The sequence below is a fragment of the Chionomys nivalis genome, chromosome 10, assembly GCF_950005125.1.
Source record: "Chionomys nivalis chromosome 10, mChiNiv1.1, whole genome shotgun sequence".
Taxonomy (NCBI): domain Eukaryota; kingdom Metazoa; phylum Chordata; class Mammalia; order Rodentia; family Cricetidae; genus Chionomys; species Chionomys nivalis.
In genome coordinates this window covers 54193256-54207524 of record NC_080095.1, presented here as the reverse complement: position 1 = coordinate 54207524, position 14269 = coordinate 54193256, and the positions used below count along the sequence as shown (strand labels likewise).

At 41.4% G+C, this 14269-nt stretch overlaps 1 protein-coding gene across 1 annotated transcript in view; it reads right to left on the bottom strand.

Annotated features, from left to right (window-relative positions):
- Window positions 1-14269, bottom strand: part of Map4k5 (mitogen-activated protein kinase kinase kinase kinase 5) — an 89720-nt gene that overhangs the window by 15333 nt on the left and 60118 nt on the right. Inside the window, exons 16-25 of the mRNA XM_057782219.1 lie at window positions 11653-11695; window positions 10995-11148; window positions 9830-9927; window positions 9308-9349; window positions 8232-8316; window positions 6817-6896; window positions 6356-6416; window positions 1998-2000; window positions 1627-1741; window positions 1238-1296 (exon numbers count right to left, since the gene is read on the bottom strand). Of these exons, the coding sequence (XP_057638202.1) occupies window positions 1238-1296; window positions 1627-1741; window positions 1998-2000; window positions 6356-6416; window positions 6817-6896; window positions 8232-8316; window positions 9308-9349; window positions 9830-9927; window positions 10995-11148; window positions 11653-11695 (740 nt within the window). The remainder of the gene's footprint in view (window positions 1-1237; window positions 1297-1626; window positions 1742-1997; window positions 2001-6355; window positions 6417-6816; window positions 6897-8231; window positions 8317-9307; window positions 9350-9829; window positions 9928-10994; window positions 11149-11652; window positions 11696-14269) is intronic.

Below are 14269 nucleotides of genomic sequence, written 5' to 3'. Positions count from 1 at the left end.
TGAGGGACAATGAAGATAATTTATCATGTTTATCATGTATGCATGCATTAATTCATCTTGGTCTTTTCTCTCCCCAGGGTGATTCCCAACAGCCACAACATACAATGATTTCGTGAACAGGTACTCGTTAAGTTCTGCAGAAGTGTATCAGGTCTTAGGACTGCAGGCTTCTAGACCTTTCTGAGCCACAGATCTTGGCATGATGACAGACACATGACTCTCCCCAAGAAGCTGAAATCTGGTTAAGTCATCACACACCATACATCTCAGCCAGTGACGGCTTGAGTTTATGAGGTGGTTCCAGAGACTACATCACTTGGTGACACATCACAATGGCTAAATCACCCAGTGACATACGCACCATGAAGTGACTGACACATGACTGCAGGCAGAGCACACTGTGGTTGAATATCTTGTTCTACAGAGTATCTTGTCATGAAGACAAATATGTAAGCTCACTGATCAAGTTAGGAGCTGAGGATTCTTAGAGACTGCACCCAGATCTGATCTAGGTTCTATGACTCCCTGTGACATAGTCAGTGTCAACAACCATGTAAGGGGTAAGTGAGCTAGTTACATAGTAAGGAATCTAACTGTTGCTTCAAAAGAAGCCATCCTCTAATATTCTCTCCTGAGAAACACTGCTAAGCCACGCGTGAACCTCTCATCATTCCTCCATCTAACAATGCCATTTAGGGTGGGGCCGGCAACACCAAGAGTGACTTTGGGTGGGGGCTTTGACTCATGCAGCATTAGCTGGTCAACGGAGGTATTGGATGAGAGAATAGCCATGTGGGCAATCTCACGCCTCCGTGATGGAGCCCCAGTGAAAACTCTGGACGTCTGAATCAACACCTGACTGGCAATGCTGTGTGAACTGCCACACAGTCACAGCATAAAGGGACAAGACTGCAGCAGTGCCATGCCTGGCCTGGCAGCCCTGCATCTGCCTCATGCTCCTGTCACACAGCTGACTTTAGCCTATACTCGTCTGTGTAATCATGGCCACGAGCATCACTCCTGTCAGTGAGAATGTGAGTCGGTCTGGCCAGTCTCTGACTCTGAGGGTGGTTGGGGTTAATCCTGACATGAGAAGTGAGGATGGTTTGTGTGGATGATGCTATTCCACAGCTGCTAAGCTCTTATGCTGACTTTCCACCTCGCTCCTACTATGAAACTCCTCGGGTAATTTTAAAGATATTGTTACCATCTGGTGTGAGGAGGAGCATCAACTCACCTATGCAGCACTTATGGCAGCCTTTTGTATCAGGGATCTTTGTTGTTAAGGCGAACTTTCTGAAAATACAAGACAACATGAATGAATTCTAGTGTGGCCTCCATATGGTGACAAATGAACCAGCTATATCAGAATCAGACAGGAAGGGACTTTAAAAAAAACTACCTTGGACTCCGACTTTGGACTATTTTTAGACTCATTTTATAGGATGAAGAATTTGTTATAAAACTTCCTTAAGTGCTTTTCATGCAGGAAACATGAAGTATTTCCAGTCCGGATCACATGTAAATTAGGAACAGGGAATTGTTTCACCAGACAAGGAATACAGGCAGTTTAAAAATAAGACACAAACACCCTCACCCCTCCAGGATCAAAACGGAATTTTGTACCTTGGCAGAATGCGGTCAGGAAACCTGTGAGTTTGGATGTGGGCAGCTAATCCTGGTTTTTTGGCTTGTTCAAACAAAGCAATAAGATTATGAGAGTAGAGTTGAAAGGTTTTTCCTGTAAAAGAGAAAGAAGTTTCTTTTACTAGAATCAATTTCAGTAGAAAAAAAAAAGAATTTTCAAGTATAAGAAAATGCAATTAGCTGGGTGTGGTGGTACATGCTTTTAGTCACAGGAAAAAGGATGCAGAGGCAGGTGGATCTCTGCTGAGTTCAAGGCCAGACCGGTTTACATAGTGAGTTCCAGGACAGGCAGAGCTACGTAGTGAGACCCTGTCTCAAAAACACCAAAAAGAAAAAAAAAATGCAATTACCTTCTAAAATGATGAGTCCGGTAATGTTCAAGAATCAAGCAAAACATGTAAAAACACAACAAACAAACCTAGTTAATATTGTTTTGAACATAATGGGTAAAATTACTTTTAAGCAAGTAGATCATTCTGTTTAGGTATATTCTGACAAACAGGTGACCCGGGAAGAACTAATGCAAACCTGTTTGATGCTCGTGAAGAAAGAGAAACTGTTAAACACCTGTGCACACATATGGTACAAAGAGTTACACACAAAACAGAATTCTGTAACACTGAAATTATCTCTTTGGGACAGATCTATATATCGGCAATCCATCAAATTACCTTCAATTAATTGTGAACAATTTTTAAATGCATAGATTGTAATACCAGGAAAAGAGAAATGTCAGTATTATAAGGCCTAGTATAGTAAGGAACAACCCATGCACATCCAATTGTAGCCATGTTTAGCAGGAGATACACGCAGACACCCTCCGATTCCTCACAAACGGTGCGACAGAGTAACAAGCACCCTTTACTGGCAGGAACATGCCACACAGGGCATTTTATCCTCGTCACGTTTGTTTTCTCAGAATGGAAACATTCTGGCCGACACAGGACCTTTCTTTTCTCTCCACTTCTCCGTACTCACTCTCTGATACTTACACTCTTTCTGTTTTAGGAGTAATTCTAACTACACTACAGAAATGAACTAACCATAGACTATTTCCCACCATCCCATTTTAGTTCATGAAAATATAAGGAATACCATGTGTGGTTTTAAAGCTGTGTCTGAAAGACAGCTATGTCTAATGATAAAAGTAGCAAGAGTTAAGAAAAGTTATTTTATATCCAAATCCAGAATCACTGCTCAGATGTGCAGTGGGAGGTTTCGTAGATTGGGAGGCCCAGGTTTGAGAGGCAGTGGAAGTTTCTGCAATGGTCTTCCAGGCCTTTGGGCTCATGGAGGTAGAGCAGAAGACAAGGAGTGAATAACTTCACCAAGCTGGACTGCCTGCTCAAGGACATGACGGTCAAATCCCGGGAGGGCCATCTGCCTCTCCCTGCCATCAAGGAAGCTGTGACCACTGACTTTTCCTGGAGCATTCCTAAGGGATGAGGTTCTAAAGACTACGCCAGCACAGCAGACTCACTGCAGTGGCCAGCTTCAAGGTTTTCGTCACTACTGGGACTACAATAGCCATGTTGGTCATTGTGTAAAGTGCTCCAAGGCAGTAGCCACTACCATCCGCGGGGCCGTCATCCTGGCCAACTTACACTGTCCCTGTCTGGAGAGACTACTGGGGACACAAGACAGGCAAACCCCACACCATCTCATGCAAGGTGACCGGTCATTGCTGCTCTGTGCTGGTGTGCTTCATCCCTGCTCCCAGAGGCCCTGGCATCATCTCTGCTCCTGTGCCCACGAAGCTGCTGCTGCTGGCCAGTATTGGTGACTGTTGCACATCAGCCAGGGGCTGCGCCACCCTGCACAACTTCACCTTTGATGTCATCTCCAAGACCTCCAGCTACTTGACCCACAGCTGGAAGGAGACTGTTCACCAGGTCTCCCTATCAGGAATTCATCTTGTGAAAACTCACATCAGAGTCTGGCTCATAGTACCCAGGCTCCAGCTATAGCTACCATAAAGAGGTTTTACAGCAGAAAAAGAAACTGAATTAAGCCTGTTAAAAAAAATTCAGAAGCCATCCAAATAGAATTGGGTATGTTTCTTTTCACAAGAGTAATATACGAATATTTACTAAATGAAACAAAAAAATTACAGACTAATCATAATTAAAACAAAAGAACAAATTACTCTTCAGAGCAGCGGTTCTCAGCCTGGGGATTGGGACCTCTTTGGGGGATGGAATGACCCTTTCACAGGGTCATCTAAGACCATCAGAAAATACAGATATTTACTTTATTATTCCTAACAGTAGCAAAGTTATAGTTACGAAGTAGCTATATGAAAATTATGAAAATAATTTTATGGTTGGGGTCACCGCAACATGAGAACTGTATTAAAGGGCCGCACCACTTTAGAGGAACCCCAAGTCACTTACACACAAGGCTATATTGTCATAAAAATTGCTATTAGCTCAAATATAGATTCCTGAAGAATCTCCACTGGGGAGAAATAACAATTACCTACCTTGTACTACAAATGAAATCAACAGGCGGTTACGTAAGTCTAATGTGTAAGAAAAGATTGTTTGGTGGGTGTAGCGGTTTGACTAAGAATGGCCCCCTGGCACTATCTGAATGGATTAGAGGTGCTAGGAGTCATCGCCTTGTTAGAAGTGTGTCACTGGGAGTCTCTCCCTCTGCCTAGGGATCAGGGTGCAGCTCTCAGCTACTGCTTCAGTGCCATCTCCTGCCATGATGATGAAGGGCTAAACCTCTGAAACTGTAAGCCAGCTCCAATGAAATGTTTTCCTTTATAAAAACTGCTTTGATCATGGGGTCTCTTAGCAATAGAACAGTGACTAAGACACTGGGTAAGCATTCAAAAAAAAAAAGTCTAAAGATATGGTAAAAGAAAAGTCTAAAGGTATTCAATCCTGTCATTACCACCAGTTACCAAAAACCCCCCAACAATGCTAAAATCAGAACAGGTTGCTCTAGAATCTCCTTGTTTAGATAAGCTGTGTGTGTCTATGTGTGTGTGTGCACGCGCGTGCATAAGTTGTGGAGGCCCCCAAATATGGGTCCATTTCTACCCGTCTGACGGTCAGAGAGTTTGGAGGTTGCTCAAATGATCGACAAAGGTAGTTGCCAGTCCCAACTCAGGATGTGATTGCTTGGTTCTTTTAACATTAAATAGCTCATTCAAGTAGGTCCATGCCATCCTGACAGGTGTATGTACTTCTGTTCCTTCTTTTGTAACTATGAGGTCACCTGGGGAAGGGCAGCCTAGACCAGCTTTGCTACCTAGACAACAGAATGCTAATGATTTGATGTCTCAGAGTGTTTGAGTGATTGACTGTTTGTCCTTTGTATTATGTTAATAAAGTCTTTTTTAATTCCCCCCCCCCCTCCACTTTTGTTGGGTATAAAAGCTGTGGAAAGATCAACCGGGTGATTTCAGTAATCACTGGAATGCCCTACTGATGTGGGATTCCCCTCTGTATGTTGTGAATACCATTGGTTAATAAAGAAACTGTCTTGGGCCTGCACAGGGAATAGAGGTAGGTGGGGGAAACTAAACTGAATGCTGGGAGAAAAAAGGAGGAGTTGAGGAAAAGCCATGGAGCCACCACCAGAGATAGATGTGCTGAAACTCTGCTGGTAGGCCATGACCTCGTGGTGATGCACAGATTAATGGAGATGGGTTAAATTAAGATGTAAGAGTTAGCAAATAAGAAGCTAGAGCTAATGGGTCAAGCAGTGATTTAAATAATATAGATTCTGTGTGATTATTTCGGTAGTCTGGGCTGCTGGGAAATGAACAAGTGACCTTCCTTATAACGCCCTCCCAGTATTATTCTATGGTTTCTGTCTTATTAATTTTTGTGTCTCTATATTCTTTACTAATATTTCTAAATTCCTATGCCCCTATCCTGGTAAGTGGTATTTTTGTCAAGGCTAGTCCTCCACAATTAAGTACAGATCCATATGCATGTGTAGGCCAGAGGTTAATACTGAATGCTGTTCTTTAGTCAGCGTCTCTCGTTTGTGAGACAAGTTTTCTCCATGGTCTCGAACTTGCCTACTAGGCTAGGTTTGCTGCCCAGTGAGCCCCAAGGAGCCTCTGTCTCTGTCTCCCTAGTACTGAGATTACAATTGTGCACGCCACACCCAGCTTTCTACATGGATGCTGGGCATAGAACTCAGGTCCTTATGCTTGTTGGAAAGCATTCTTCAAACTGAGATAGCCATTTCCTCGGATCCCTGGATTAGGAGACTCTAAAGCACATCAGTCTAAGGTACTTCACAAGTGGTCCAGAACACTTATATAAGACTTCACAATTTACTTAGCACTTTGGGCAGTTATTTTTTTAACCCTCACAACAATCTCAGTAGACTTTGTATTTTCAATGTCTCTGTTCTAATTTGATAATGAAGAAAATTGAGGCTATGAGTGGGTTTGCTAGAATTCATGGACAGTGGGTTTGCTAAAATTCATGGAGTGTCGCACTGCTAACACTCAAAGGAAGGCAGAGTGCAGCCAGCAATGGTGCAAGTTATGGAAGGAAAATGGGCTCAGCAGATGACCATGATGTTCCCTCCCCCAGGTGTTCAGATGCTGGGGAAGGGGGTTGGGAGATGCAATCCTCACAGAAGACAGGATCCCTTCTCAAACAGCAAATGGCTGTCATACAGTGTACGCTAAAACTTCATCTCTCTGCTTGCCCATGGCTTTCACCGTCATGCATACCTGATAATGACATCAGCGTGTTATTGATAACGTAGAGCCACGTGCATTTCCGCGGAAACAACTGAAGAGGGGGAAGAAGAAAAAGATTATTATGCTGCACAGCTTTGATTCTCTCCTCTTACCCTGTCCCCAAACCCGAATTTGGCCAAGTGCTGCTGAGGACCTGACTCAGTGACAGAGCACAGGCTTTAGCACGCTCAGGGCCTGGGGCTAATCCTCAGCACCATGCTAAACAAAAACAAACAGCACTATGAACATTCTGGTAATTCCTTTGGGAAAATTACCAAAACCTTAAAAGGGAAAAAAAATCTTTCAATATGAATACAAAAACAGGTTCCATGTCAGCCCTTAAATATTTAAACCATTAAAAACAAAGATTAGAACCCATATAAATGGATTTAAAGTTATGATACTTCTTTTATCCAATTTGAGCAAACTAATTAAGTTAAAATTTTTATTACCTGTTCCATAGTTGCTTCATGTAGCTCATTGAGATTCAAAGTGTAAATACCATCTTCAGTTCCAAAAATAATGTACTGATCTGTAATAGCAAGTTACCAGAACTTCCTGTCATTTCCTGAGAGTGCACACTCAGCTAAGGGCTATATGCGGTGATATTAGATGGCCACCCAGTCACACAGTAAAACTGCTTTTAACATTCATGCTACCATGTCTCTTTTCTATGTTTTAAAAAGTAAATAAAAGCGGTGTAAGACTTTATTATTAAATGCTGCCTTTCAACTAAATTTTAAACTGTTGTTATAGTAGTACATGTTTGTAAGACACTTCAAATACTCAAACATACAGTAAAATATAAACCACGACACATCACAAATAATGAACACATTTATTGTTCAGATGTTGGTTTCTAAATACTGTCACCATGAAAAAGAACCAAAGCTTCCTGGAGAAAGGACTGATCCTGAGGAAAAAAACTTGCCATAGCCAGGTAGTAAGGGACTGGTCCCACATGGAAGGAGACGGGCACGGCCACTGCCCACACATCCTGGAAAAATGTGTCAAAAGAAGCCATAGCAATAGCTGCACCCAACCTGAACATAAAATTAAACACCCGAACTGGCTAAGAGGACATGGAATTTTAAACTGATAGACTGGAGCAATCAAAATGAATGGAGACAGAAGAATATGAATATGGATGTTTCTGCTTTTATTTATTTATTTGAGACACTGTCTCAATACAGCCCAGACTGGTCTTGAATTACATCTTCATGTCCGCTCATACCACCAAGCTAAGTTATGAGCACAAAACCCCCTTATACTCCTATGTATTTAAGTTGGATTTGTTTTGTTTTGATTTGAAACAAGTTTTACACAACCAGAGAACACTGAGACTGAAATAACAGCGCCCACTGCCTACAAACAGACCTCAGCGGCTGGTTATGAACGGTCTCATCCTTAAACAACAGCCCCCACTGCCTACAGACCTTAGCGGCTGGTTATGAACAGTCTCATCCTTAAACAACGGCCCCCACTGCCTACAGACCTCAGCGGCTGGTTATGAATGGTCTCATCCTTAAACAACGGCCCCCACTGCCTACAGACCTTAGCGGCTGGTTATGAATGGTCTCATCCTTAAAAATTAAGGACACAACATTTCTGGTGTCTCCTCAGCCTCCTTTACAAGAACAGTTCCTACACAGTCCAACTGTAAAGCACCTGCCACAGCTTACCGACTTACTCAGCTTGACACAGGTCCCTGTCTCATTTAGTATCTAAGGTAATAATTTTAAAGTTAACAACCACAAGTTACTAATAAAGGTCTTCCATACAGCAAACATTTTATAGGAGGTATATATTATATATATTAATTATATATGTATAATTAATACACACACACAAAATTCAGAACTTGTACCTTTTGTATCAGGGTGTATCCAGGATGTTGCACAATTAATTTTCAAAGGGCAGCCATCAAATACTTTTGAAAAACATGCTCCCATCTTGTTCATAAAGAAAGAAATAAGAATTATTACATAATTTTAATATTCCTAAAAAAAATCATACAATGTCAAACTCTTTGAAGAAACTTTTGTGGTTTTATTTCAAAACAAAATAAAGACTAACAGAACTAAACTTTTTCCACTCAGAATCACAGTCTTTGCTTTCTTTCCATTTTAGGGTCAAAGTATCAAATTTATTGGACATCTACATATTTAATGAGCTGTAGGAATTTTAAGTTATTACTTCAGGACTACTATAATATTTGATTTAACCACAGTGTAATTCTAGAATATATGTAATATTTGATTTAACCACAGTGTAATTCTAGAATATATGCAACAGACAAAAAGAGTAAGTTTGTATTCTAGACATCCACCACTAATGAGTATAATGACTGACGAAGAACCCTGTTCCCACAGTTGACAGCACCACCTCACAGATACATCTCATTCTCTGTAACAGGACAGAGAAGTGTTAACCTAAACTTCCTCTTTCTTCTCAATGTGCACAGCTCAAGATGAGAATGGCTTCAGAAGGAAGAAGCCCAGTATTCACGGTATATTAAAATTAAACTGGTGCTTAGACGCTAATCTGAGAATTTATGAATTCTCAATTTTGTTTTTCTTTTTGTTCTTTCTCTCCCTACAATTCCTTCCCTTTCTTCTGTCCCTCCCTCCCTCTTAAATATCTGATTGCTCAGATGTAGCCTGGAACTCAGTATGTGGACCAGGTTGGCCTCGAACTCATGATCTTTCTGTCTTAGTCTATGGAGTGCTAAGATTACAAATCTGCTATTACACCCAAATTTTAACTATTCCACTCAAATTGGACTATGTAATCTGACTATAGTACATTCAAATCTATCTACCAACTTTAAATTCTACAATATTTCTTTTAGTGATTCAATGTACGTGACAGGGTATTACTCCTACTGCTTCTAAGGAGATTAAAAAAAAAAATCAGAAATCAGGTCATATAAACAGTCCTTACCAAAACTTTTGGGGTGGGTGGAAGGCCATTGATGGTTGGTTTCTGTAAAAAAAAAAAATTTTAAGTAATTTTTAATACTGTAAGAAACCCCAGGTTTAAAAATAAAACTTTAGTAATTTACTGTTTCAGTTATTATAATACTTATTTTTAAATTATTTTAATTTTATGTATATGAGTTGAGTGTTTTGCCTGTATGTATGAATATGCAATATGTGTGAACCTGCTGTCTGTGGAGGCCAGAGGAAGGTGGCAGATCCCCCGGGACCGAAATTACTGATGGGTAAGAGCTGTTACATGGGTGTGGGAACTGAACTGAGGCCCTCTGGAAGAGCAGCCAACACTCTCACTGCTGGGACATCCCTACATATAAAAGAACGTCTCTGCACACCAGTGATCTTTCTGCCCAGCCTCTGCAGAAGTGGGACAACAGTCCAGGCCTCCATGCTCAAGTCCAGTTACCTGAGTTCCTCTTGCTCCCCCTCTACGTTAGAAACAACCAGCGGCAAGCACCGCTGTACTCACAGGGAAGTCCCTCTTGTCCTTCTTCCGAGGTAACTGCGGGGCTTGTGCTGATCCCTCTGTATTCTCGCTCATCAGTTTTGAAATCCCATCACCATTTCCTAAGGATACCGTGGTTAACACTGAATGAGCACACAAAACAGAACATTCTCTGACGAGTACCTTTCTTTCCCCATCCTTTCCCTTCCTCTTGGTGGAGTCTGTGGAAGCATGCTTCTGCCAAGTGAGGCCATTTGCCCTTGGTCCAGACTCTCAGGATGCTCTGTATCCTTAGTCTTTTTGCCCACGGACAGTGGTACTCAAGATCTTTTCCAACAGAACCTCAATCTCCACTTTCAGTTCTACCTCCTCTTGGGTACCACTCTTCCACCATGTTAGATTGTTTCAAACATGATTCAGATTTTTCTGCATTAGTTTATTTGTCTAATCCTTTTTAGTCTCCAAGAACGCCTAAGCATTGGCTCTCCCTTCTGTAAATTCATCAGGCCTTTACCAACCTCCAACAACCCATCCCTACTTCCCTCAGAAACGTTAGGGCTCCACTCAAATACAGTTTTCTTTCCTTTCTTTCTTTCTTTCTTTCTTTCTTTCTTTCTTTCTTTCTTTCTTTCTTTTTCTTTCTTTCTTTTTTTTTAGGAAAAACCACACTAATTGTCTTTTTTTCCCCTCCCTCCATCATGTTATTTTTTTCTTTTGATTAATTACAAGGAACTTTGTTTTGTTTTGTTGGGATAGGATTTCTCTGTGTAACCGTCGTGGCTATCCCGGAACAGGATCAGGCTGGCTTTGAACTTACAGAGATGTGCCTGCCTCTGCCTCTCAGGTGCTGGGACGACAGGCCAGCATCACCAGCCTCAGCCATCTTTTGTAATGCTATGTGTATAGGTATAACTTCTGCCACAGCCTCTGACACCTGGCGGGCAGGCACATGGGTACTTCCTCTGGACCCCTAACATTTACTAAGGGATTGAACCAGGTTGAAATGGTCTGAATCTACTATAGGTCATTTGTGTGTAATTAAAGCACAGAAGCAATGGTTTGAACTGCACAAGGACTGACTAAAGAAAGAAGATATTATTAATAGACAATGGCTTTCCTTCCCACCCGTCTGACCCACCCACATCACGGTATCTGGCCACATTCCAGAGCTGCTGGCACGCTGTCATACCTATAGAGGATGTCTCTGTTACAGGAATACAGCTGGGGCTACTCTGTCTTCTGAGAACGTGAGGTGCTCTAGCGTCTGGATCAGGGCAACGTTTGACGGTTGCTGACTTCTCTTCCTCTGGGAGGTTGTCTTCAGGGTAACTGTTTATCCTTGGCTAATGACAAGAGGATAAGAAGATGCTCTTTAAACAGTCACCGTAACCTTCAGCAAAACACTCAAGTGAGTCACCGCTCAACAGAACTATGAACTTCACATGTGGGTTTTAAAATGAATCCCAATCCCAAATCATAAAACTTTTATAACCAATAAAATTATGGAAGCAGCTGCCAAGTATTTAACAAGTAGAAACTGACAATGACTTAATAAAGAATGATTCTATTGAAATGTCAAATTATAACAATAAATGATGATAAATAAACTTTGTATCTCCCACCATACAGTCAAATATTTTTCCAAGAGCAAAAAACTTGTTTGTTTCTGACATCTATTAAAGTATATTATTTCACACAAATATTCTTTGCTATGTACTTTATATTTCCATATCCACTTTCTTAAGAAAATTAATAAACTTAAAAATTTAAATAAAGACAATGAAATTATTTTTAAAATGTAATTATGTAAAGAAGGATATATCATTCAAAATCTTGCAACAGCTCACCTTAGGAGGTAGGGGAGGTGGTACTGCACGCTTAGAGGTTGATCTAGTCAAAGAGAAAACCTCGATTTAGATGGTCACACACGACTAACACAGACAACACTATTAAGTACGCACCAAAATGCGGACAAGCAAAGGCTCTGAGACAGACAGAGCATGATGGAAACCTAAGACCTCCCGTCTAGGACAGCATCAGCATGATTACAGAAACCACAAAGTGGCACCAAGTCTTTTTCAATTGTATTCTGCTGCACTTAAATTCAACTTAATAGAGAAAGATAAATTCAGACTTTGGGTGCAGCTCGGGGGAAGAGCACATGGTTAGTATGGACAAGGCTCTAGTTTTGTTTCCCAGCAACAAAACAAATGAACAAAAAACCTTCCACTATCTGGAGTCTGTGGAGACCCACTTGGGGCAGGCCTTCTGAAAGACAAGTGTGTGTTGGAAGGTGAGGGTTCAAGCCACTTTGCTGGCAAAATCAGGGTCCTCAGAAACAAGGGAATATACACAGTGTTCTTTCTTTCTTTCTTTCTTTCTTTCTTTCTTTCTTTCCTTCCTTCCTTCCTTCCTTCCTTCCTTCCTTCCTTCCTTCCTTCCTTCCTTCCTTCCTTCCTTCCTTCCTTCTTTCTAACAAGAGGTGTTGATGCTTGAGAGGAAATGGAATTTTACTTCAGCCAGAGATGTGCTGATGTGTGCAAGGCAAAGGACAGTGCTGGGAGGCCTGGGAGCAAACCAACAGAACTTGGGTGCCTGGGAGAAGTAATGGTGACAGCAACACGGTGCATGTCACATTCTAAGCCACCTTTCTGCTCAGCACTGTATACAGAATACATGTGATGCTGTATCCCTAAAGGATTTAAACTAATGAAAAGCAAATAAACAAAAATGGGGTTGTGTATTTATAAAAATTAAAAAATAAAATTGAAAACTTCCCAACACGAGTGGGGTATGGTAGCGCATGCTTGAAATCCTAGCAGCAAGATGGCAGACACCAGGTAGAACAGGAGACTCAAGGCCAGCCTGGGCTATATGAGATCCTGCCTTACATAAAAAACCAAAAAGCAAAAATCAAACAAAAAACCCCAAACACCACCAACAACCAAATGAAAATAAAGCAAATGAAAACAAAACAACCAACAATGAAAGTCAGAATTCTGGAGCCCATGAGTATGTGTGGCCAAATCATTAAACCTTTGTTACTCAAGGGAGGCCCCTACAGAAGCTGACAAATGGACACTTTGAAGACCCACTGCACCGGTTCCTGCAACTTAAGAGTTCAGGTGACCAGCAGGCACATCAAAGTCTAAAAGGCAGTGACAGCTCAACGGTCATGCACAACATCTTCAGAGTCTTTTCAGTGTAGCAGGAACCATTCATAAAGACTGTTCTAGAGCAGGGGTTGGCAAACCTTCTGTACAGGGCCAGATACTGAATACTATAGACTCCAGATGGCATATGGCAGCCACATCCACTGATATCGTATGAAAGCAGCAGCTATAAATACTACATAAAGTGATTAATATGGTTTTGTTCTAATAAATCTTTACTGACACATTTTAATTTCATGCAAGCTTTTTTTTTAAAAAATATTTATTTATTTATTATGTATACAATATTCTGTCTGTGTGTATGCCTGCAGGCCAGAAGAGGGCACCAGACCCCATTACAGATGGTTGTGAGCCACCATGTGGTTGCTAGGAGTTGAACTCAGGACCTTTGGAAGAACAGTCAGTGTTCTTAACCTCTGAGCCATCTCTCCAGCCCCTCATGCAAGCTTTTGACAAAATATTATTCTTTTATTTTTATCCACTCAAATGTAAATACCCTTTTTTAACTTAAAATTTTATTTATTCGCTTTGTGTGTATGTGTGCACATGTATGTGTGTATGTGTGCACATGTATATGTGCTCGTGGATGTGTATGTTCACCGTATGTGTGCAATACTTGCAGAGGCCAGAAGAGGACACTGGCTTCTCGGAAAATGGAGTTATAGGCAGTGTGAGTTGCCTGGTATGGGTGCTGGGAACTAAACCCAGGTACACTGGGAAAAAAAGTAAGTGCTCCTAACTGCTGAGCCATCTTCCTACCCTCCTTTTCTCTCCCCACTTGCTTCTGCACTCCACTTCTCCCCAAATACCATTCTCAGGGGATGGGCAGCAGCTAGATTTGACCCACAGGCTACAGTTTGCCAACCTCAGCTCTACTGGCCTAATATGGGGACCCAGAAGTCTATAGTTTCAATGAATTCTCCAGGTAACTGAAATGCACAAACATGTAAACAATTCAGTGACTCACTGAAGCCAGCCCCTCAATTCACTGCTGAATAATGACAGGGCTAGAATATGAAGAAACTACGTTAGAGAAACAGAATGAGGGTTTTCTGACCATTTATTCCCCAATGACATCTTTTAATACATTGTAATTACACACAATACATACTGACTCAAACAAAAACCATGCCAGGAATGGTAGCACATGCCTGCAACTCCAGTGCTTGGGAGGCACAGGCAGAAGGAGGACTACAAGTTCAAGGCCAGCCTGGTCTAATGGTCTAACGAGGAAGTGCCAAGCAAGCCAGGGGTATATAACATGATCTTCTTACAAAGCAAACAATTGAAA